The 26,729-nt window shown below is 37.7% G+C and overlaps 1 protein-coding gene across 10 annotated transcripts in view; it reads right to left on the bottom strand.

The window, feature by feature from the left end:
• The window catches only part of AKAP9 (A-kinase anchoring protein 9), a 124,967-nt gene that overhangs the window by 96,776 nt on the left and 1,462 nt on the right, over window positions 1–26,729 (bottom strand). For all 10 annotated transcript variants that reach the window (XR_006414209.1, XM_044425110.1, XM_044425115.1 and 7 more), the window contains exons 2-3: window positions 6,473–6,727; window positions 3,734–3,778 (exon numbers count right to left, since the gene is read on the bottom strand). Coding sequence is in view for 9 of the 10 variants with exons in the window: in XM_044425110.1 (XP_044281045.1) it covers window positions 3,734–3,778; window positions 6,473–6,727 (300 nt within the window). In the remaining variant the exon portion in view is untranslated. The remainder of the gene's footprint in view (window positions 1–3,733; window positions 3,779–6,472; window positions 6,728–26,729) is intronic.

Raw genomic sequence — 26,729 nt, 5'->3', positions numbered from 1 at the left:
GCACTTAATGGTTATAATAACTCTATTTTTATGACTGTCCTTAAACTCCAACCTGGATGCCTGAGTTAACCATTACATGTGGGGTAGCATTTATCTGCATGTTTTTACACTGCATAATAGAGATTCATTTTATTTAAAGAAAATCTACTGGAACACATCTTTTGTATCAATCTAGTATACAAAATGTTTATTCAAGATGTTTATTGCACAATTTTTTGTATTCTTAGACAGAAAAAGATCCTACAATTCTCAACATTCCTTAGTCATCCGCACTCTCTTGGGAATGTTCAGAGATGCAGGATTTTTTCTGTCTGAATATGCACAGAATTGCACCCTTAAAGGCATAAAACAGGTTAAAATTATATGATCAGTTTACATATGATTCAGACACACACACGATTAACACCTACTACCATAAGAGGTCAGTATTACAGTTTTATGTTAATATAATTAAGCTACTGCAAATATATATATTAATATATTTAATACTAATATTAATAACATCAAATATTTTGTCAGAATTATAAATAGCGCCAAATTCCATGAAGCATTTGCTATTATGACAATATTTGCAAAATATAAATAAAGCAAGAGATGCTCCTGTTATCATAGGATTTATCTGGTGTGAGCCCTGATCATTTGTGTAGTCATGTCAGAATGTGAAGTTTACCGGTATCAGCAGTGGCCAAAATGTTATTGTGAGGGACAGCTACAAAAAATACTTCTTTTCTTTTGAACTTTATTGTTTGAACTTTATGAAAGTGAATCTTTAATTGTTGTATCCCCCAATTATCTCAGGTGTTGTGATGCCATATTTGTCCATACACTTCCTATGAGATGTACCAGGACTTAATCAGAATACGCTTCAATTGTTGCTACAAGAATGCAAAATAAAATTCTATAGATTCATTAACTGTACTTTTGGGGTGTTTCCAATATAAAAAAACACTCCCCCAATCAAATCTTTAGGGCATGGAAATCCCAGAGGGAAGAATCTTATGGCCTGTAAATTGTCTGAGGGGCCACAGGATACAGGGCATTCACACCCCTGAGGTCAGCATTCAGAAGGCGGAGACAATGATTCTTCCCCTTTCTCCTCATAAATGGCTGCCCTCCAAAGTTGAATAAGCAGGTATGGAAGTGAAGGAAAGTGCATTCTGGTAAGTTCTTCCAGTGCCTTTCTCTTTGCTTCAAAACACTACTATATGCAGGAAGAAGAAAAAGATTTCCATTGCTCTTGCCATGTTGTACTGGATGAACTGAAGCTTCAGCATTCAGAGACTTACAATGGAGCAAATAGGCTGCAGCCATTCTGAATGTACAACCTCTGATGAGCCTGATCAGACTTTATATTGTGACATGCAAACCTGGACACTGTGGCTTAAAGAACAGTGGCTTAATTAACCTATGAGGTTAGTTAACTATGAATTGCTTAATTCACAAATAATAAATAGTGTTTGAGTTCCTGCATCACAAAATAGCCTATGATTGGGCTAATCTGAGGTTGCATATTCAAGATAAGCATATGAAGTGGCAAATTCTAGATTAACACCATTGCATGTGAACATGCCCCTTATGTCACTTTTGGAATTGCACATGCTTTTGTATGTTTCCCTCATAAAATCAACAATGGAATCTGACTACTATAGTACAGTTCAGTGGTTTGGAGCTGGAAGCCGAGAAGATGATTTTTAAAATTTCTTTGCTATTATGCAATTTTATTCTATCATAATATAATTGCATGCACTGTAGATCAATTTCTCAGGAAAACCAGGCTTAATCATTTGACTCTCTACATAGTGTATTGATATATATGCGTGCATGGCTTTTCTTAATGCACTCCCATTCTCAACAATATTTATTTTCTGAGAGTTGTAAAGAGCACTAAAAATTCCCAGCAATAAATACACACAGAGCGAGTAATCGAGTTTAATCACCTAGTATTCCTTGAAGGACAATAATGTTGAAAGTAGACATGGGAAGTGGGAGAAAGTTCACAGCATTAGACAAGTTTATCTTTCCTATATAAACTTCAGATACAAAACTATAGCTTTGTTTGGACAAATTCACTGGGAATTTTCTAATCATACTTAGTATTACAGTGAAATAATTTCCAGAGTCTGTACTTGCTGACTAATGCTAACAGTGTATTAACATGGAATGAGTACACAGTCACTAGGTCAGCATTTACCTACTTGCTTCCATCCAGATGTTCTGAATAACAACTCCAAGATTCCTGACCTTTGGCTATACTAGCTATGACTAACTGAGAACCAAAGCCCAAAACATCTGGAGGCAGCAAGATGGCCTAGGCTGAACTAAGCCATTGTCTTAACAGGTACAAAACAATGATCACCACAGTCCATTGTGGGTTATTTAAGGCACTGTGGGTTATAGCACATGTGGGAGCCAATTTGGAATATTCATCCTCCATCAGGGATTTGATATAGTTTGCTTTGTCATTTGAACCTGGGTGGCAGGGATTGTTCGAAGGTTAAATAATCTCAAATAATACCAGAAGAGATAATGCATTATCTGATGAATGTCCAAGTTTGGGTGGCACAGCTGTGGGGATTGGGTTCAATCTTTCTATAATACAGCCTTCTAAGGTTGTTAATTCAGATTGTAATTGAGAAGTGGAGGAAGGGTTGGAATTTACAGCTGATTCGCTAAGGTCAGTGGATCAGACATAAACCAGGCCATCACTGAAAACCAGTTTCAAGTTTGTAGGAAAGTCTAGTGAGATAGCCAATATAGAAGGGGGCAAACCCCGCAGCATTAAGTTTAACACATGGCATTATGTTAAGAAGTCAGACCAGCTAAGAAGCCTCAGACATTCCAGTTGATTGGTATGATTCATCCTGAAGTTAGAACCAGCTCTTTTTGGTTTGGAAGGGAGGAGAGATATTTAATGAAAGGAAGTCAATTCCAAACTAAGTTGTATTTCCTTAATGGCCAATATACTAACTTTGCTTCTTTTTTAAAAATTGGTTTTGGCAATACTTGTCTTTTGTATCACATCAACTTTAGTATAATAAAGGAAGAGGCAGAGACTGGTCAATGACAACAAGCTGTAGTTAGAACAGACGACAGCAGCCTGTCATGTTCATATGAACCAGCTCAAGTTTGTTTAACAAAAAAAAGCCACTACCACTCTTCACTGTTGCTGCTTGCACAAGTTACAATATACACAGGAAACTGAGGTTGTCAAGTGTTTTAACCTAACTAAATTGCATATTATAAACACACAGAGTTAACTATCTTGCACACCTTTGAGGTATTCATGAAACTATGAGCACCAGTGTAAATGAAGGGGTCTAATTTCTTATTTCACATGTTACAAGTTTAATTTGGGCAGTACAGAGAGCTTATAAAGCAACACTACCACATTTCATTGCATGGCTCTAATGAAAGGCACTTTCACTTATAATCTGGAATCAATAAATAAGGCCACAGCTACACTGCAAATATTAACATATAATTAATGGCTTTTAAGCACTAAATCTTTTTTTTTAATGCTTTACTGTTTCCTTTAAATTAGATAGTCAGTTCAAAAATCTACCACACTAATTTCCTTTATATATTTATTTACATCCAAAATATTTTAGTATTTAGGCATAACCCTCACATAAAATGAAAATAAAATAGAAAACAATACTAAAGACAGAATACAACATTAACAACCAATACTAATTTCTTTATATAGCACATAAAGTATTGATTTTACTCTTACCTCTGAGCTATAATCATCCGCTGTAGTGGAAATTTCACTTTCCAACTAAAAGAGGTGAAAGATGAAAAGACAAAAATAAAAAAGGCATATTTTAGTGTATAGGTGAAAATAAGATTTTTTTAAATCCAATGTACATTACTTTCTTTTGGAGCTCTTCATAATCATTTTTCCTTTTAATATCCATACATATTTTGGTGTCAGCAAACTTGAGCACTTCATTGCTCACCCCTAACTCTGCATCATTTATGAACAAATTAAAAAGCACCAGTCCTGGTACAGGTAACATATGTACGCCATTCTGGCCTACACCAAAGGTCCATCCAGTACTGCAATCCATTCATATAGTGGCAAACCATCTAACCCCATTATTTCTCAAGCAGGATGGGTACAAGAATTCCTCATCAACTCAGGAGGCATACTGACAGTAATAATGGAGGTAGCATGGGCTAGTAGCCTCTCCATAAATTTTTCCAATCCCCCTTTAAAGCCATATTGGTGGCCATCACTGCTTCCCATGGCAATGAATTCCATAATTTAACAAGGCACTGTGTGAAGAAGTACTTTTTATCTGTCTCAACTCAGTCACCAATCAGCTACATGGGGAGAAAAATGTCTTCCTCTCCACTTCCTCTCCATTATTTTAAGCAGCTCTATCATATCTTCCCTTACCCTTTTTCTAAGCTAAACAATTCCAGTTACTGTGACTTTTCCTCACAGAGGAATTGTTCCAACCCCTTCATCATTTTAGTGGTCACTTTTCTGCACTTTTTCCAACTCAATAATATCCTTTTTAAAGTGTTGTAATAAGCAATATACACAATATTCTAAGGCGGTAGTACCAAAGATCTGTAGCATATTTACATTTTTGTTTTTAATTCCTTTCCTAATTAACACGGAGTTTGCCCTTTTCACAGCAGCTGTGCATTGGGTCAAGTCTTTCGTTGAGCTGTCCACTAAAACCCCAAGATCTTTTTCTTGATCAGTCACTGCTAGTTCAGATCCCATCACTCAATATTTGAAGTTGGGTTTTTGTGCTTTTTTTGCACCAATATGTGTTACTTTACACTTGCTTACACTGTGTACACACTAAATTGTAAAATTGTTTTGCTCTTTCCTTCCTTAATGAATTTTCCACAAGGTCAGGAAAATTGCTTGGCAAACACAGCTGGATTTTTTAAAGGATGGCAATATATAGTTCACCCATGAAAACTGAATGACTTGTCCATGATGATTCCTCAATAAATCCTCAGAGATGCCCTTGAATTTACTCTTGCAGAGTATAAATGAACACTGCTTTTACTGGTTTGCTTATATTTTGCATATTTGTTTTGTGTGACTTCTCTGAAGTTGTAACATAAATAGACCAGAAGCCTAGTGTAGTTACTATGTATTCTGCCTAAAACAGATTTGGTTGCCCTTGTTATGTCAACTTATGAAAGTAGGCTTCATAAGTTAAATGCCGCCTTCAGGTTGCATTCAGTATGTCTAGAGCAGATACCCTTACTTGGATTGGTCAGGTGGATCAACAATGGTGACTGGCAGTTCAGGATTGGATAGAAAACAGATCTCCAGTAAGTATTGGTTAGTGATAGAGTAGTTGGGGATAGCAGTTACTGACAGAAGGGATCAGTGCTCAGAGCTGGAAAAAAAAGAAAGCTAGACTGAGAGAATTCCCTTCAAGGCAGACCTGCCATTCAGGCTGGAAAGCAGGAAGTCATGCGTGAGGATGAGGTAAATCAGGAAGGAGATCACAGCAGCAGGAAGATTCAAATCAGAGGTGTGACAAGTGAGGATTTCAATGGGACTCCTGCATCTAACATCATTGCACAAGCTAGAGACATCAGTAAGAGGAAGAGGCACAGAAAGAAGGTGTACATCCTCTATTCCTAGATGCAGGGAAAGCTACTTACTGTTTATCGGCAGGGAAGACTAATTAGGAATAATAAGACTATTTAAGTACAGTTAAGCATTCTTATGTTATTATTTGAAAAATTACACTCATTTCACTTTGCACATATAACCCTTAAGTTTTGTCTATCTTGTTTCCTCCTGCTTCTCATAGGAGGTTTGAATCAGTATAAGAATGGATTTCAGATTTCAACTTGTAATCTCTCCTGGAGCAACATATAACAATAAAATCTGCCTGACTGACCTGTGAAACAATAACAGTTCTACTTATTTATTTCTTATTGGTCTATACACCCCATACCAGCATAAAAATGCTTTCCCTAAATGGATTTTCCTTCTTTTTCCTCCTGGATGAGTTGCTGCTGTTTCTGACTCTCAACCTGTAGTTACTCTCATTGTGTGCCTCCAAATGTATACTATAAGTCATAAAAAACATGCCACCAACCTTTTGTTATGCAAGTTTTGATACATTTATACCTCAGGCATTTTGGGTATATACAACCTATAAAAGGTGGGAGGCTGAACTTTCAGAACTTTGTTTGCAACCCAGCCTTTATGTGTGCATTAAACAACAAATGTGAAGTTAGGGTGAGAAAGTCATGCCATGATTAGGGATGAACTACTGCTTAAAAACCTGATGTACTAACACTGTACAGTTTTCGCATAAAGACTTCAAAATATGCATTCCCTGTGAAAGAGTAAACTCTTTAAATAGATGGAATACATCAAAATTCACAACAGTGTAATACTGCAGAACAGAGAGAAGTAGTGTCCAAAGTCTTACGTAAAAACTCATTGTATTAATATTTCTCCAAAGCCAGAGATACTTACTTCTGTAGTATATATTGGATCATGCTTGATTATATCATCACTGTGCAAAGTCCTCACTATAGCAAAGTCAGATGTAGCAGCAGCTCCTCTTTGACAACTGTATATGGAGGCATCTTCTCCTTGAGACTGGTTAATATCCAGACCTTCTTGTACCAATTCTTCATCTTTGGCATTTAATACCTTTTTCTTTTTTTTCTGCTTCTTGTGTGCATGCTGCCCATCAGAGTGAGCCTTCCTTTGCCTAAATTGTGCAAGCTGAACATAAAAGAATATCCTGTTAGGATAAAAGTTTTTTCCATTATTACAAATGGCAGTAATTATTAATTGTAAAGAGTATTCTATAGAACCTTCCCATGGGATTACTGATGAAAATCAAGCTAAATGTTAGAAATTCTACATATTAAATAACTCTGGATATAAAATATGAAAACATCATGAATGTAATATGTAATATGTTCAAAACATCAACATGTGCAAAGATATATATTAATCTGATTATTCAGGCATGGTAATTTACTTACTTAGAAATAATTGAATTTCAAAACACTCATATTAGGATGCATATATTTATTTCATAAACTATGATTAAACCTTAACTTGCTTTGCACTCCCTAACTTCAATCTTCTAGGTCTTATTAGGGAACTTACTAATGTCCTGTAAAACTATTTATTTCCTTTTAAAAAGTTCCACATGTCATTATTCCATTAACTTTTAAAAATGCACATAATGTTAAAGCAATGGAATCAATCTCTTTATGCAAAGCATTAAGATAAGTCTAACAATTATGCCATAAAAGGCAGCAATCAAATTACCAGGCATCCTACCTTGTAGCAAAACATGCCTATGAACAAAAAGTCACAGGTGAGCCAGACAAAGCACAGCTGAAAACCAATTAGGACATAAGCTATTCAAATACTGTAAGTCAATGCCTTTTGAACAGCTTATCACTTTTAATGAGATAGAAATGGATTTTCACAACTAAACCACTACAATTCATTTTTCTTAGCTGGAACCAAATATAGGTTCCAGTAAAAAAACAATTATTTTGTTACCCTGAATTAATCATTACAAACTCATAAACTATTTGTCATCTGACTTTATTTCTTAAAGATTTCACCACAGACTACCTTTTTCCTGATTTAACATGTTACTTCATTCTGTATGGACAAAAGAACCAAAGACTCATGATATATATTAATAAAGAAATATGAAAGTATCATGCCTTCAAGAAACAATCATTAGCAAATTATACAATGCATGAATATGGTATTCCAAGATATTCACCAGTCCAGAGAGCCAGGTCTCCATTCAAGCTGCTTGTCACATTCAACTCAATAAAAGATTTAAACTTCTGACCAAAAAAGAAAAAGAAAAAAAAATCTCACTTCTCAGTTGCTATACACTGGAACATGAACTACTTCTTTCATTTATCTGGCAACTTCAAACTAGCAGCAAATACCACCAGCAAAAGAATACAATTTTGCAAATCAGCTGTAACATACTACATAGTTAGCTGCTTCTGTCCTTCTTCAAGTACAGACAGTTCATTTTCCCAGCTGGATTCAGCAGTCTCCACTCCTTGACGAGACTGCTGACAACCCAGCATATGGCTCCAGCTTCAACTCACAGAAGGACCTTGAGATTTGCTGAGCCAAAAATGTTCACCTACGTATTTAGCACTTGCTTCTTCCTGCTCTTCTTTGCCTTCTTAATTAGCTTACTCAATTAACATAGCCTTTTCTTCTTTTAAATTAGTCAACTCATAAATTTACTGAAAGCTTAGGAAAGTTCATCTTAGGAAAGTAAATCTTTCATTAGTATTCTAACAAAACAAAAATCCAACACCACACATTACTAAAGATACACTTTAGTTTAAGATACACTGAAGACACTAATATCCTCTTCAGTTAAATTGTTCCTATCCCTACTGTCCTCAAGTAAACAATAGAAAGCACTACAGACTTAGCTTCTTAGAAAGGCTTTCAATTTCCTTAGCATTTTATATTGCCAGTATTGTAATTACTTGGGGATGCAAGTCTGCCCACTTACACACATAAGTTCTATTACGTGTAGTCCAGAAGCACATTTCATAAATACAATCAAGGAACAGAGGCAATTCTTTATTATTGATTCTCATGCTGGAGCATGGAATTTTAGCTTAAAATATTTGGCTGCCAAGGCTCTTAATGACAAATCATGAAAATTAGAAAGAAAAAAAATGTTTTCACTTTAAAACATCAAACCATATTTCCAATCAGTTTTCTACTTTATGCAGAATCAGTTATTGGAATGGAAAAAGCAGCAGAAGAAAATATGACTATCACAAGTTATCAAAAATTATTGAGGCGATAAAGACATGTCCCCAAAGCATGCCATTTAAAAAGTCTTCAATTCACTTTTACATTTACTGGGGCTCTGAACCAAAAAATAGTACAACAAATTCCTTTCAACAAAGTGGACAACAACTTTGCTTCACGCACCCTAACCTTTTCCATGCCACATTTCTGAAACAGAGGGAACAGCGAAGCTAGTTTCTGATGTTTTACAGGGTAAAACAAGAAAAATGTTTCTATTTGAACAGGAAAAAATGGAAAAAAAATCCCACTCTACATGACTAAAATTCAATGATTTATTCCAGTCTCTATGAAAAATCTAGTTACACATTAACATTATATCTGAAAGAAAATGTTATAATAGAAATATATTCTACTATATAACACAAAGGAAATTTCATGTTTGGTTTCAATTAACTTACACTATTCAATTTCAGACAGGGGCTGTGCAATCCAATGCCGCTGCCCATAACACTCATAACTCAGAGGATTACAGGAATCCTGTGAAGGATAGAACAAGCATGAAAGCAAAGTTCACTTTCATTCTTCTCCAGTCCTGCAAAAGACTTAGCCAATCTTGGCCATCTAACTCTTTTAACCTGGAGCACAAAGAGTGGACCCTGAAGCACCACTAGGATACCACATATGCTGGCAGAGCCTGACCCTTTCTTCCCTCCCACCAAGGTCGCTCTTGCAACCAAAGCACAGCTGGTAATGGTTTTTTTCCATGCTGATTGTGAGGGCAAAGAAAGAGCACTCCAACTTTAAATCCAGTTTCCAAGGTCAGAGCTAGGACTCCATAGTCTCTTATGGCCACCTTGGCAGCATCTAGCAGCTGTGGGATTGCACTATAAAAGTTCTACCCAATTTTCCACAATCCCTTTTTTGTATTCTGTCCTTTATAAATATACTAACCTTTCTCAAATTTCACTAGATAGACTTTAGTCAGGAGAAAAAGTAGAGATGACTGAAAGTATGCATTACAATATATAAACTGATACTTTTGCAAATGAGTAACATTTCAAGGTATTGTTTTACTGAAAACTTGTTGCATTAATGTTTTACAACGTTAAGTGAGAGTAATAAAATAGTGAGTCAATGAATGATGTTGCTTGGTTTTATATGGGACAATTCTTTTAATTCAGTTTTACTAATCTGGAGTTCAAATGGCTCAAATACACATAATATATCATAATTCAAAACGAACAAACAAGGTCACAAATCCTACTAATGGAGAGTATAATGTCAAAATGTTATTTCACTAAACATAAAAGACGTCTAAAATGTGTTTCAACATTTTGGTGATAAAGTAAATACAACTTCTCTATGTTTCTAATTTAGAAAACAGTGGGAAATTTTGGCACATACCAGGCTAATCAGAAAAGCCATTAAGCATGTCAATCCTGTGTCACAAGAAAAAATACTGATGTGCTAGCACTGCTTAGGCAATTATTTTACTTTATGTCTGCTGTAAGGAACAGCTGCAGGTCCAGTTGGCATGGCCAGTCAACTACTCATCTACTGGGCATTTGACCACTTTGATCCCCTGCCTGAGCAGTGTTCAAGTTTCCAAAGCAGTACCAACATGAGGTTGATTTTCTTTTACACCAATACAAACTTATTTTTCAAAATCAAACACAGAAGGTTAAGTAATCATCTTACTTTACCCTGACAGCATATCGTATCTTGACAATAGTATCACTTATTTTCATAGCATAGCATAACAAAAAACAGGATGAAGGAAGTTGACTGTTTTATATAATGTACTTAAGTTAGATCTGTTTGCAAAAATCAAGTTTATAACATTATCAGGCAGCATAAAAACAGTTTGGGCCCAATCTAGTCAGAAGTATATATGAACTATTAAGGGCATGGAATTCTGCTCCATTCTTGCTCTCTCCTCATTGTCTCATTGTCAGCCCTTCACTGCTGACAGGGAGTTAATAGCGAAAAACTTGCACACTCAGCAGCCTGTGGGAGATGGCACAGTGCAGAGTAGAGGGGACTGAGCTCTTTATTTAATGTGTCATTAATTCATATTAACTGTCCGTGAGAACAGATAAACTCTTAAAGCTAACACAATTTAATAACCACTAGCAGTTTTATTATACTTGAAGACTTACTACAGTAATTCACAAAACATAGGACCTATGAATGATAAAGTACTATTTTGATTTCAACAATAAAGATGTCCTCTTATTTAAACATACTGCTAAGACCAGGTTATTTAACTTACAATGAGCTGCAGTGCCTCTGGCTGCCAAGTTACATATCTGATCCCTGCATGGGGGTTGTTGTATTTATTGCGTGAAGCCAGCAACCTTGCGTTATGTGAGGCTTTAATACCAGACAGTATATTACCTCATACAATCCAGGCTTACTGGGTTTGCACAAATGACAACACTTGAGCAAGGATAGCATATTCAAAATGGCAGCCATGCACTCCCTGCACATGTTAACCTTTACCTTAAATTGCAGCCTTAAATAACCCATGGTGAGCTGCCATGTCATGCAAACAGTTCTAATATATATATTTGTCTATTAGCTACATTTAAATCAGTTAATTACTGGAATTTTAGTTATCTCAATACAATGATAAAGAGAGTTTAAAAAGAGAGGTCTCTATTAGTAACACAAAACAAATCATTTGAGAAATTTAATGCAGATTTCCTGAATCCACATATGTTCAAGCACTAGAGACACCAACAAGGGATGGCTTCAGTTAAAACCAGATTAAAATTCCCATTTTAAAGTCTCTGACTAATCTAATCACTTAGTTAGATTAACTAATTAGAAAAATAGAAAATGTGGGAAAGCAGGAATGTCTCAGGAGCATGTTCTTCACAATTAGTTCTGTGGTGAAATGGTACATATTTCTCCTTAATCTAAAATGCATAATAAATTAGTCATATAAGTATGCTCAGTCAGTTAAGACTCTATTCTGTGTTCACAATAAAAGGATTTGCAGCAATGAATATTTTCTCATTGTTCAAGGATTTGTATTAGCCTACACATCAACAGAAAATTTGCTCCATAAATTAATGGCATAGTGCATTCACGGGCAGAATTAAGATTTCAAAGGTATCTCTCCCTCCTAAATGGCAAATAATAGTAAAACACACACGCACATGCAGGTTTCGCTCTCTTATAAGCCCCATCACCAGTAAGCTGCAAACAAGTCCCTTTTCTATAGTACCCTGCATTTTCAAGCTCACAAGATATAAGCACAAATACAGTGGTACCTTGGCTCACAAATGCCTTGGGTCACGAACAAAAAATTCATGAAAACAAACTCCGCTTTGGGTGGCAACCAAGACTGCAGCCATCTCTCCCCCACCCCTGAGTGGGGAGATGGTCATGATCGAAGTTGTGTTCATGCAGGGAACACATGCGTGATCAAAGCTGTGCTATGCCGTGCCCATCTTTCCTGCAGGAGCGTGCCCATGATCACGCACGTCTTCCCTGCACAAATGCAACTGCAATCCTGGCCATCTCCCCACTTGGGGGGGTGAGGAGATGGCCACGATCATACTGGTTGGGGGGGGGGGGGATGGCCGAGATTGCTCCCGTCTTTCCTGCAGAAGCGTGCCCATGCCAGGGTTTCTTTGAGAAGCACCACCCCAACTTAATTGTAACGAACAAAGTGTTGAATCTGATGAACAATAACATGATCTCTCATTTCCGGAGGGTTATGCAGAGCAGGAAAAAACAAGTGACTATAGACAGATTTTTCACCAAAATTGACCCTGCAGCTAAGAGACAAAGAGAGGAAACCCCTGAAAGAGATCTCCTCAATGTCCTTATGGAGGGGGACTCTCCCTCAAAACAATAATCTCCCCCCCCCACACCTAGGTTAGTGTTCTCCACTGTACTGTACAGTACTTTGTTGTTTTTTGTCACTTTATTTCAAATTTTTCTGATTAAAAAAATTGTTACAGAATGGATTAACCTTATTTACTTTGAACCTTATGGGGAAATTTGACTTGGCTTCCGACCAAAAACTGGCTCACAACCACATTCAGAAGGGCCAGAATGGATTAACCATATTTACAGTGAATCTTATGGGGAAATTTGACGTAGCTCGTGACCAAAACCTAACTCACAACCAGAGTCGTGGAACAGATTAAGTTCGTGAGCCAAGGTACCACTGTATACGAGGTAAGATGCAGCATGGTGAACCTAGTCAGAACAAAACAAAGCAAAAGGAACAAAATAAAAAATGAGAAAACTCTTCAACTTCTTTTCTATCAAGCCACATTTCTGGCAATGTATTTCTTTGATAGAACTCCTAAATCAGTAATGTAAAATAGTAATTTTATAGGCCTAGCACAATTTCTCAAATATTGTCATATCCAGTGATAGGATCCAGTACCTGCCCTCCATAAACTGATGGATTCTGCTCACAGAAGATACCTCTGCCTCATGGGGGAGGGGTTATACTTCATTTCTATTAAGCTCTATCCTTTCACCCTTTGTAGGGAGTAAGGAGAAGGAAAGTCTGCTTCTGCCAACCTGGCTGCACTTGAATTTAGGACTGAGTGCCTCATTATCATATCCCATGCCAGGTTACTGAGTTCTAGAGGTGAGATTATGTCCAGTCTACACTTTGCAGGGAATACAAGGGATGAAGCACATTGTGTGAATCTAGGTTAGTCATAGTCTCTCAGCCTAACCCACCTCACAGAGCTATTGTGAGAATAAAAACAGAGTAAAGAACAACTTTAGCTGCCTTTGGTTCCTCAAAGGAGGAAAAATTCCAAGATATAAAAGCAATGTAACAACAACAAAATAATGTTAAAATAAATATTTTATAAAAAGTATTGACCATATAAATTTTCCTAACACGGAGACTGCTGTTTTTACTAACATTTCTTTTTTGAATAGCTCACTCTCACTTATCATTTCCTAAAGTATGGTCCAGAGTATGCACATTAAAACAGACTGAGAGCATCACATGCAGGGACTGCATTTCAAGTCAGAACAAGCTAGCATCCTATCAAAAGAGGCATGTGGTGGAAGTAACCCATGAGGCAGAGTAAAGTCCCCACACCAGGTAGCAGAGTGGAACAGAAGAAAACTGCACTGCTCTCCCACACCCTCACTAGGAGGGCCTGCCATGCTGCCTCTAGTGGGTGCTCCAGAGGTCTCTGCCAGCTGCTCTATAGTCATGCCATTTGCCACAGAAGACAGCATCTAGCAGGACCATCTAGAGCAGCTTCCAATGGAGAGATATGTCAGTGGAGGAAGAAATTGGTATGGCTCTTCAGAATGTTGGCAAGTCCAAAATGACTCATTGGTAAACAGAAGGTGAACCATTACTATCTGATAAACTCCAAGACTTGATTTGAAGTGAGTACATGGGGAGGGGGTCTTATTCTTTGAAGAGAAACTCATCAGGACATAACACAGATATTAGATAACACAGATATTAGTGTGAGCAAGGTTTTGTTCTTAGGTGGTAGATCTACATAAGTGTAAGTCTGTCCCTTCTGCAACTTTATTCAAGCTTGTTTGTGAACCACCTTTAATACCTAGATGGTGGAATGACAGAATGTAATTTAAAAAAAGAACAATCTGAGCCACTATCAGTGAAATAATTCAGGTCCATATAACTAACATCAGATATCTAATCAAATTGAGATTACTGAATAATCACAGTTCAGCTTTCTGTACGCTTCTGATTAAAGCACAGTCTACACCATCTGTGTTTTCCACATAGGAGCCAATTATAAAAATGCAACGCATGCAAGAACAGCAACAGTTCCAGCAATCTCCAAGCAGTGCATGTCAATCAAACACCAAGTCACAGAAAGTCATCCCTTGCACACCTCATACATATTAAATGTCTGAAAAAGTCAGTCTTTGATTTAAGAATTTATTTCAGTGATGTTAAAAAAACCAAATCTTGACCAAATATTAACTAATAAGGAGACAACTATTTCACAGGACCAGTGTATGACTACTAGCTACATTTTAGAGGAAAAGCTATAAAATTCAAGAAAATTGAAGAGCAGTGTATTTAAAACGCTTTCAAAATGATTTGAAGCATTACCTGAAAAGTGATACAAAATATTGTATAAATACATTGACAACTTGTTTCATCCCACAGTTTTGGGATTAAAAAATATTCTCATTTGCATGAAGGAAGACTTGTTTATGAATGAAATTTCTAATATGCATGCCAAATTACAGCTTAGAACAATGTTTCAGAAAGGTCTGGAAAGGGAAAACATATTTTCCTCTGCATATCAGTGGCCAAGTTCATATGTAATACTAAATGCATTGAACTTGCATGAACTTCTATGAGCTAAGTGAAAATTTGGGCTTTAGCACACCATGAGTCCTTGTTTTCCTGCACAGGAAGGATGAGAAATTAACCAGCATTCAAGTTCATCTTTTCTAATTCTCATCTTGTCATATTAATCAAGAATTCTGGCTTAAAACAGCAGTAATACCCCAAACAATGCTGAAAAACAGGAGTTATTACTTCAATGTCTTGCAATGTATTTCAACATAGGGCTGGTTTGCCTGACACAACAAACCACTGTGGAATATTTTAACTGTGGGAGCTGCTGTATCCTGATTTTTGCATGGCGCCCAGAGGATCTTGCTTTGCTATAGGATGTCAAGTTGCATGAACCCCAGTAGCAGGGTTTTTAAAGGTTAAATAATCTTCAAATAACCCTAAAACAAGTCACCAATAAATTGAAGGTTGCCTATTCCTCGAACAACCCCTGCTGCCATGACAAGCTTGTCACCTGCATGTATCATGCAAAAAAGGCATCCATCAATAACCAGTACAACATGATGGCACCTTCAGTAAATAAAATTATGGTGTGCCGTTGTGTCATGTGAACCAAGTCATAGTGTCACATAGGGAACACTGTGGGAAATTAAGACAGCTGGCCACAAATACAGCATCCTAGTACCTGGAGTACTGTGGGGAGAAATAAGGGCAACCCCACCAGCAGTCATTGGTGGGCCTGCTACTCTACATTTGCTCCAAATCTAAATGGATGAGAGAAAGTGGGGGGGGGGTGTTTGTGTGTAGGAACAACAACAGAAATGCACAATTCAAATAGTTCCAAATTAACCTGGCTACCTTCTGAATTTCTAGTTAAACATAGTTTACTTATGGTTTACAACTCTCTCAAGGAGGCATCTCTTACTACAAAGAGCATCAATAGACAATCAATCTAAATTATATAAACATATGAAACATAATTATTGGGCCATTTTCCTCTAACTATAATATGTAAACTGCCTTTGCTCTTCAATGTAAGTAACTGCACTTTGTATGAAAGAGTCAATGATCTCCAATAGAGAAATTTAGTGAAAATGCCTCTGCCCCAATTACAACCCTGATTATGATCTTGCAAGAGAAGTATCTTGAAATTAAAAAAAATGAAATGAATGAGGGAGGACAAACCTCATCAACAACAGGTGTTGCCATTCCCTCTAGGTCACAGAACCTGCCACCCATCATTATCTCAAATCTTCTCTGCAGTCTATTTCAATAGCTCATTTATATCCAGTCCTGAGACCAAAAAGAAAAAAGCTAAAGCAGCAGAAACTGAGATGGATGAAAAAAGGGAACATCTACTGATGAAATATTTGACCTGTACTTGGCTCCATCCATCCCGACCAGTTCCATTGTTGAGAAAAAGTAGTGGGTTGTTCCAGAGTTTATTCAGGCATTTATTCAGTAAATGGGGTGGGTTTTTGTTTAACTTTTCTGCCAAAATAACAATATTTTGTAAGATTTCGCACGTTCGCAGTGTTAAGTATCTGGCAGACACCAAGTTTTAATAATGGCAGTTGAATCCAATTCAATTCCTGGTTGTAATGTAAGAAAGGGGTGAATACTTCTGCAAGACACTGCAGTTTTACACTGTCAATGTTACAGATAAGAATGTCATTTTAGCTTTCTAGAAATTTGGTGCTCCCTCTATTTCTCTGAGGGCCTCATACCCTATGAATACCCTATGAATGAAAGGCCCCCCTCATATGTCCTGTCCCTGACGGCTCTGTTCTTCCAAGTTCAAGGCTGTGGCTTCCTTCACTAATTCAATTCATCTCATTCTTGATGTTCCCTTTCATCTACTGCCTTCAACTTTCCCTGGCATGATTGTCTTCTCCAGTGAATCTAACCTTCTCATGAGAGGTTTGTCATTTTTACTTCGAGGGAAACCACTAGTTTGATTAGATCTAGGACCCATTTGCTTGCCTTTCTGTCAGTCTAGGATATTTGAAAAGCTCTCCATCAGCACCATGCTTCAAATGCATCAATTTTCTTCTTGTCATCTTTCTTCACTGTCCAGCTGTCAAATCCATACATTGTGATAGGGAATACAATAGTTTGGATGATCTTGATCTCCAGTGAAATGTCCTTGCACTTGATTATCTTTTCTAATTCTGTCATTGATGCCCTTTTCAGTCATCTTCGGATTTCTTGATAATAGTCTCCCTTTGAATTGATGAATGAGCAAAGGGATGTGAAATCTTTCACATATTCAATTTCTTCATTATGAATAATAAAATTCCGTAATCCTTCTGTGGACATGTTTTTTTGTTTTCTTAACATTCAACTGCAGCCTTGCTTTTGTAATTTCTTCTTTCAGTTTTATCAGGAGCCATTTCAAGTCATTGCTGCTTTCTGGCAGCAGTATGGTATCACCTGTATATTTTAAATTAGTGGTGTTTCTCTTGCCAATTTACACTATTTCCATTCTGTTTCTCTATATTCTGTCCTAACTGTAGCTTCTTGTATGACACAGGTTACATACACATTACAACAATCAAGTGCTGAGGCACACCCATTTCTTTAAGGACCATCCAAAACTTTTCATGATCCACAGTCAATGATTTTGCTGTAGTCAAAGCAACTCAGAACCCATGGGCTGCTGTTGGGTTCTAGGGCTTGTTAACCATGGCAACATTCACTGAGTTTCTACTACATGGCAAATCACACTAGTGAGAAGTAACTATACAGAACCTTTTGGCACATGCTGTGGTAAAATGAAGCCACTGTAGCTTATTTCCCCCTCCATGATTGTACAGATCTTGTTCAATACTTCACTGCAATAGTTCACTCCAAATATTCCCATAATATAATGCAGATAATTCCATTAGCCTTAACAGGACACAAACAGAACACAATAGGACTCCAACAAGAAAAATGCTGACAAATCACCATGCCATCTAAGAACATAAGAAAAGCCATGTTAGATCAAAGCAAAGGACCATCCAATGCAGCACTCTACAAATGGTGGCAAACAAGCCGCCCATGGAATTGCTCAAGCAGGATGGATGCAGGACTTCCACCTGCCCAAGTTCCTCAGAAAATGGTATATGAAGGAATCCCACCTCTGCTAAAGGAAGTAGTACATAGCTAGCAAGTCTAGTAACCACTGATAGCTTCCTTCCTTGTGAACCTGTCCACCAAGTCATCCAATTCAGCAGCCATCATCACTTCCCTAGTGAATTCCATAGTTTAATTATGCATTGTGTGAAAAAAGTACTTCCTTTCATCTGTCCTAAACCTTCCAACAATAAACTTCATGGGATGACCCCAGATTGAAGTGTTATGGAAGGGGGAGAAAAAACCTCTCCACTTTCTCCACACCGCACATTATTTTAAACACCTCTATCATGTTTCTTCTTGCCTTTTTCTATGCTGAACAGTAACACATGTTGCAGCCACTCCTCACAGAGGACTTGCCCCAATCCCCTAATAATTTCCGTTGCCCTTCTCTGTATTTTTTCCAACTCAATAATGTCCTTTTTCAGGTAAGGCTACCAGAACTAAACACAGCAAATCTAAGTGTGGTCACACCAAAGATTTGCATAAGGGGAGTAGGAACTTGGCAGTTCTATTTTCAGATTTTTCCTCATATGTCTAACATGGAGTTTGCCTTTTCCACAACAGCTGCACACTGGATTGACATTTTCCTTGAGCTGCCCAATACTACCTCAAGATCTTTTTCTTGCTCGGTCACTGCTACCTCAGATCCCATCACCATATAATTGAAGTTGGGATTTTTTTGGCCCAACATATATTACTCTATATTTGCATATACTGAACGGCATTTTTATTTTGATGCACATTCTCCCAACTTGGAGCTCCTTGCAACTCCTTATGTTTTTAACCATCCTAAATAGTTTGGTGTGATCAGCAACCTTGGCCATTTCACTACTTAATCCTCATTGCAGATCATTTATGAATACGTTGAAAAGTTATTCACCCTATAGCTTTACAGAACCTTGTGGAACTCCACTAGTTACACCTCTCCACTGGGAGAAATTGCTGTTAGTTTCCATCCTCTGTCTTCTGTTCTTCAATCCTCTCTTTTATTCCATGACAGCTTAGTTTGTTCAGGAGCCTTTCATGAGGGAGTTTGTCAAAAGCCTTTTGGAAGTCTAATTCACTCTTTCTTTTTCTCCTGATGGCAGCAATACTTGATGAAACAAAAGTCAGTTCAGACATCTGTAACTGACAGCTAGTTCTCAGTGTGGCTTAAGTTACCTGTACAGAGCTGTGGTGTGTGCTTGGTACCACCACAAATATGTAAACCCCAGCCAGACTCATTGTGTTGTCCAAACCCACTGAGGGTTATTTGGGAATACTACAACCATTCCATAACTCTAAAGCAGAATATGAGCCATGCAAGGGTTGTTTAACACTCAAATGACCCCTGCTGTCTAAGATCAGATGATACAACAAGACAAAACAACTCCCAGTCAGAGCTTGCACATTTGTAAAGGTGTACAACACACACCATGGTGCCCCAAGACTTTGGTAATCCACAGTGGGCTGTCATGTCAAGCAAACATTTTATTTCTAAACCAACATGGGATTATTAGTCTCCTCCAATCTATGAGTGTTAAAACCAAATTACTGTAGAACTAGATAGCTTAAGTGGTTGGAAATAGGATATAGAGCTTTTCTGCTCTATGTCACTGGTTTGTGTAAGCCACTGAAGATATGTCTTCAGGCACATTCTCTGTGCACTCTGCTAATGAGATGTATGTTAGGTGCATTTCTATGATCCAAAAATAAAATGCTGCCACTGCAGTCACCATGGTGGAAGAAAAAATCTAGAAATATGTGGATGACCACGTCAATATAATTCCTATACAAACCTAATTGGGAGTAAGCTTTACTGAACACGTTAAAACTTACTTCAGAGTAAAGCTGCAGGATATGGTGCTGTCAATTACACCAGAGACAGTAGGGTAGAGAAATAGATATTCAGGAAAAAGGAATGCCCATCAGAAATATGCCTTCTGTATTTTACAGTACAAATTTACAATTAAAAGTGTTCTTCTTTATTACAGTCACACAACAACAGAGCAAATACTTATATTGGCTGCAATTATTTACTGATACCACTTGGAGACATGCAGGCACTTTTCTTTGTTCTACAAACAAGATTATCATTCATAGAATCACATAGGTTTTGCTTGAAAATGTAAACACCCTACATGGCGTACACATAATAACCAACAATATTTAATTAAAATTGCCTATTTGTTTCCTAGAATTTCACTGCTTCTACAAAAGAGTTTGCAAGGGCTAAATAATAAGTGAAACTGATGCTAATAGTTTGCTCTGTTAGCAGCTGGTCATATTGGAGCAATCAGGGAAAGAAGGAGACACACCTATGCACAGCAATGATGATTAGTTCAAGAACAAAGGGAAACAGGCAGATGATAGTAGCAATCCTGAATTTAGCATGAGGCAAGATGTGAGCCAAGGAGCACAAATTAGGATAATCTCTCTTGGGAAAGGAATTCAGTATAATAAATTATCCATTGTTCAATAAGATTGCAAGGAGCATCTGCTGAATTCTATAGTAGTAAAACTACTGTGTGCAGGTATGCAAGAAAGATACAGAGCACAGAAAAGGGGCTAAGCAGACGGGGCTTTGTTTACCAATGTAATATGAGCAGGATGCACACAGGGCTCTAATATTAAGTGTATCTATACAAAACATCCTGTCATGTCTGTAACCACAGGGTTACAGGAATTTCACACATATATGACTACACAGACGTGTTTGTAGTAATTCTGCTTGAATTCTGCTTGGTTCTGCACACAAGTAAAATAAACAGAGACTGCAGAGGGTGTTTATTTGGAATGAATTTTGTATCAACACACATAAAAAGACTAATAATGTCTAATAATGCAAAATTCCTATCAAAGTAAAGCATTCCTATCAAGATTCATATTCTGCTACACAAAGCAGCAAAAACTACTGCCCCTGGATCTATCAGGAAAGAACAAAGCAGTGTACAAGAGTTCACCTATAGTCTCTACTAAGAAACACAAAGGGTCCATATTCCTCCCCAGATAAAAACTGATGTCTTAGACAGGGCTCAGAATAATACTGATGTTTATTAGGTTTTCTCTTCTAAAGGAATGATTTAGAAGGCTTCTGTAACATTTCCCACATGCATAAGTAATGTAACGTAAGATGTATAGCTTTCCCTAATCAATCAAATGTCTTTAAATCAACTACCTGAGACATGGAAGGGAATGTATTTGTACACATTTATATAACTATAACCTCTGATCATAGCATATGTTGCCAAGCTATTTTTATGAAGACGTTAGGGCACAATCCATCTGAACCAGAGAATTACAGACATTCTGTGCAGGGTGAGAAGAGTTTAAGGTGAAGCTTACTTCCACTTTCCTTCTGTTTTGCAGAACTCTTAGAATAATTTAATCCAGCTTAGTATAGTGCTTCAGATATGCAGAGAAAAGTGCTGAGATGCTGCCAGGACACATTAGATCATCGCGATGCCCGTCATGTCCCCTCCGTGCCCCGAAGAATGCCTACAAAACCACTTCTGCTTACGTTCCTGAAGAAGCAGCCAAGGCACACCAGCTGTGTGCATGGGGGGAAGGAGGTGCTCTGACCTCAGAGTTCCAGATCTGACCTCAGAACTAGTTTCAAAGGTTAAAGTTAAGACTGTGAAAAATCCTATGGCTATCTAGATGCTGTTTAATGGCACTGCCCTGGACCTACCTTTCCATAAGCAGTTAGACTTACTGCTTTGTGTTAGACCAGTTGGGAAATAAAATATGTTATTATATCATATATCTACATGGATTTCCACAGGAAACAGAAAAGGAAAAGGAATTTACAGTTGTCTTATGATCTCTGTGTATCTTCAACCATATAGCATACAAAGCATAATAAGAACTCAGTGTTGACAGTGACCTTTTCAGTATAATGATTAGTTTAATCGATAAATAATAATTAATTACAATGTATTCCCCTACCAGGGTGGATAAAAATCAATTATTTTTAAAAATAAAAACTGAATTAAAATTTAAATTGGATTTTTTAAAAATGAAATGCTTTTTTGAGAAAAATATCTATCTAAAGATAGTTTTCTATTTAAGGATTAGTTTTTCATTACGTAGCATGACAGCGTATATTCATGCAAAGTTTAATTTTTTTGTTAAATGAATTCCATTAATCCATTCAGTTAGTCTTACTGACTAGTGACTTAAATTGTGATTTATATCATTTTGATCTAAATCAAATCCACCGTGTCCCCTACAGTATGGATGGGACTGCCTGCTTCATCCCTTGTTGACCAGAGTTTACCAGACTTTTCATCTAACTTTTTGTTTTCAGTCATCAAGTGTGCGGAGCAGGCAGAAAAGGGATGTCTCAAAGCAGTGCCTCTTCATGGGAGAGTAGCACTACATAGATTACAATAGCTGCTATGAGACTCCACAACCAAATAACACTTCCATAGAAACAAACTTGTATATTTTTCAGTAGTATATGAACATGGAAGGTATCGTTCATGTTGGTGTGCTACAAATGTCTTTTGTTGGTATCTAGGTACATAGTGCCACTGACATCCTGATGTTTCTGACCAAATATGCAGTTACAACTTTGGGTGGAATTTAACTAGTCTGATAATACCAATATGATTCACTTACAAACACATCAGCTAATCATGACTTTCTGTCCCTGAGCTCCCCTTTTATAATTTATACATTAGGAGCTTTTGCTGCTGCTAACTTTTAAGATCAAAGGAAACAGACTAAAAATCAGATAACCCCATTCCTGAACCATAGGCCAAATTTTAATGTTGCTCTATTTGTAGAAAAGAGCTGAGCTCTTCTCAAACTGACAGCTCCTAGAGCTTTGTAACCACCTGGTGGAAGTCAGTAAGGAGCCTTTACATTTGAGTTCCATAATATAAATGGAAGGAAAGGGCTCGAATGACAGGTCCACGAGAACTTCTAGCACCAATGCAAGATGCCATGATGAAATTCTGTGTATCACAGGTAGAGAGAGAAAAGCAGTATCTCAGAAGTAACATTTGACTTGGGGAGGGTGTCCTATGTGTCTAAGGACACTTTGTTTTCTTACTACCTAGTTACGGGTGCCTACCCCTTATCTGAAGTGGCGTAAAGAAAAAATGGTCACATTATGAATCCTAGTCTACTCTGAAAGCATATGCTCATGTTTGAACCATCATTATAACAACTTCCACATATTAATCATAACAAAAGAAGCTTGCTATAGTAGTTCATCAGGATGCCTGAATCATAGTTGTCACTTTTTTCTGACAGCTTCTGCTTTAAAAGTTGTTTTCTTTCAACATTCAAATGTAGAATTGAAGCCAGGCTGGTTCCAGAAGAAGAATCAGGCCCTGAGATATCAAATCCAATCAGATTGTAAGATTCCAGGATAGATTCACACTGAAGTCTATCAAATCTGAAAACCAGGACCTCCTTGGCCAATGCCAAACTATAACTCTGCCCTGATCATGCCAATCTAGTAACTATGGCAACACAGGAAGACTAGGAAACACATAGAGGAGGCTTCATATTCCCCTTAAGTGCAAAGCAGCCACAATTCTACATCTCAGTCTGGTTATGAGATAGAACATCTGTGGATGTGATGCCCGCTTGCCTTGATCAACCTTCTGGCTGCTCAGCAAATTTGCCTGTATGAAGACTATGTAGGCCCACATATTCAACAGTACAGAGTCACCCTTTTGAAAGCAATGTGGATCTCTTTTATTTATTTAAATTGTTATTTTTTCAATGGCACACAGAACCCAACAAATAATTCAGTGTGGTGCTGGTTAATCCGAATCCTTGTGGAAATTTTTAAAGATATTGCAATAGTTGGTTAAAATATAGGTTAATATTCACTCTCTGCTGGTAAGGCAACAAGAAAGCACAGAAGCATATTATATTAATAGCAATTGCTTCCAAATTATCTTTGGAGTTCTGGAGATGAGTAACATGACAATATATTCTCATGAGATCTACAAAGCTAGAGAATGCTCTTGTTGTAGGACATAAAAGTCTTTTTTCCTTCTTTGGGACCTGAACTCATGTCCCAATGAGAGCTGAAGTGTCTTGTCCCTGCAGATCTCCTGCCAAGCAAAATATATGAATGCAAAAGTCTTTCCCTCAGGGAATTTCCATGTGTTTGTTTACCTTTAACACAAGAAATATGGAGCAATCTGAACACAATCTGAAACTTTTCTTTAAGAGGTACCTGAACAATAAATATTGCTTTCTTCAGAAATTATAACAATGCTTTGCATAGAACCTAACCTGTGAAGGAAGAACTAAAGATATCAATGATAAGAGTCATAGATAATCACCTGAAATAATTCCTTCAAAAGGAGCTAGTAAAATTGTTGGAAGGTTTCTCCTTCTGTCTAGGAAACAAAGGAAAAAGCTGCTTCTTGTTCTTGATTTGATGACAACTTCAAATACTCTCCAAAAGGAGTGCTTGCCAAGGAGTAAAAACAAATCAACTTCAGACTTGAAGTATACACTCTGCATATTACAAGTTGTACATTTAGTCTGACTGTACCTGCTGAGAGGATGCAAGCAGAAAAATGTAAGGGACTTATCTTGTACTCATTACCATGGCCAGAAGTCTCGGCTATCTTGCTTAATTTTACACAGAGTTCTGAAGAGGCCAAGGCTTGAAATCCTGGTAGAAGGAAATGTGACTGTGCTGTCTTAATTGCTATGACTACAACTCTGGAACCAGAATGCCAGGCAGTGGTGTAGCTATACAGCAATCCACTGGCAGAATATTTAACTTTTTATAAAGTTGTACGTATGATTTTTTCATAAAGTCGTAGACATATGGAGGAGCTATAAGGCTGTTTTGCTGTTGTGTTTTGAAATGCCCCTACTGGCTTCTTGGGATTGTAAGAGGCAAGCAGCTCTTTACATAGCGTAATCTGCTTCTCCTAGTGGCTTCAGATAAAAAACACAGGAAAATCCTCAGGCCAGGGGAACTCAATTTGTCTATGCCCAATGACCCTCCTGCTTCTAAGTGTGTGTGTCAGGGGAATAGTGCATAAAACTTACCTCTTCTTTTTCTGAGAAAAGAGAAAATCTTCACAGAAATATAGAGATGGCACTCCAAGGATTTCTCCTAGGAGTGTTTGCTATACACTGAATGAATGGGAAAGTGTGGCACATTTAGACTATGAATATACTGATGAAAAGCCATTGAAAAGTTGTGCCAACATGGGGTAGCAGAATTGATTGACAAGTTTTCAGAGGATTTTCAGGTGATCCTTCAACTTTGTGTGTCCTAAAGAACCAGAACTGGGAAAGAATTGGGAGGGAAAAGATTTTTTCTGCTTTTTCCTGAACTTTGCCTCAAGGATATCAGGTAATTGTTCCATCCATGTTCTTGACCATAAACTGACATTTCTCATAATCCATATAGTCCAAGTATGAGGTTTTTCTCACAAATGATGGGGAAAGGGACACTGCCAGAATCCTTTCGCCCAACTCTCTATATTTAACTTCACGGCCTCCGCCACTTGCCTCCATGCTTTCATTCCCCAGAATAGGTAGATGAGTGTGTGCTTGCTATTACTATCCTGCTACAATAGGATGTATTGTAAGCCATCATCGCCATGTGAGAAAATCTAGAATTTGGCTAGGTTCCCACTATGGGTGGGCTTTGCTCCTTGGGCACTAGGCCTCTGAAGAATGAACCCCTGGTCAATAAGGAGATAGCTGCAACACTACAGGGCTTCTGGGGAACATTTCCCTGCTTAACAACTACCAGGAGCCTGACAACAGTGTTAGGATGTGCTTTCCTGCAAAGGCAGTGTCCATGGTTTGTTCTGAAACACCTCAGTTCTACCTCAGTCTCTTAGAACTATACAGGACTGCAATCTAAGCATTTTGGCACCATCTCACATCACTGCTGAAAGGCCCCACTGACTGTCTTAAGAATTTTGTAATGCTGTTGAGCTGTGCACTCCACTGGAGTGGATTGTGGAGTGTCCAACATCAGGATCACAGTGAGACTGTGAGTACAGATATGTAGTTTCCCACATATGGGCGTTCTTCACCACTGTCCCTGAGGGACACAAGTGCCAATCATCGTTCTAAAGAATTTGGTAGGGAGAATGGCACCTAGATGTTGCTACCTTCCTTTTCTGGTCCATGTAACAGCTGGAGAATGGAAGGGCGTGCACTTTTTCCGTGGAATGCAACTGGCAATCATCATCAAACCAGCAGCTCTATCCTATTCTGAAGAACTTGGTATGGAGTGGTGCATCAGGATACTTTTAGAATGGGTGGCACCATGGTGGCCAGAATGCTATTGAAACCAAATATGCCCACCAAAGGGCAATAATAGACTTAAGTATTTCTTCTTCTGCTTCTCTGAACAATAAAAACCTGGGATCCCAACTCTGCTAGGGAAAGTGAAACCAAGACTGGGATGGGATCCTCCACTTCCAGATGGATATAAATCTGATCAGACTGGTCCTGCCTACTACAGAAGTAGCTTAACCCTTTTCTGCCTTTTCCACTCCCCTGCTAGCTGTAAATTAACCAACTATCTTTGTCCTTTGAATTTTCCTATTTGACATATGTTCCACACTCTCT

This window comes from Varanus komodoensis, unplaced genomic scaffold, assembly GCF_004798865.1.
Source record: "Varanus komodoensis strain SLA01 unplaced genomic scaffold, ASM479886v1 scaffold15, whole genome shotgun sequence".
NCBI classification, from domain to species: domain Eukaryota; kingdom Metazoa; phylum Chordata; class Lepidosauria; order Squamata; family Varanidae; genus Varanus; species Varanus komodoensis.
This window is presented reverse-complemented; position numbering and strand designations above follow the sequence as displayed.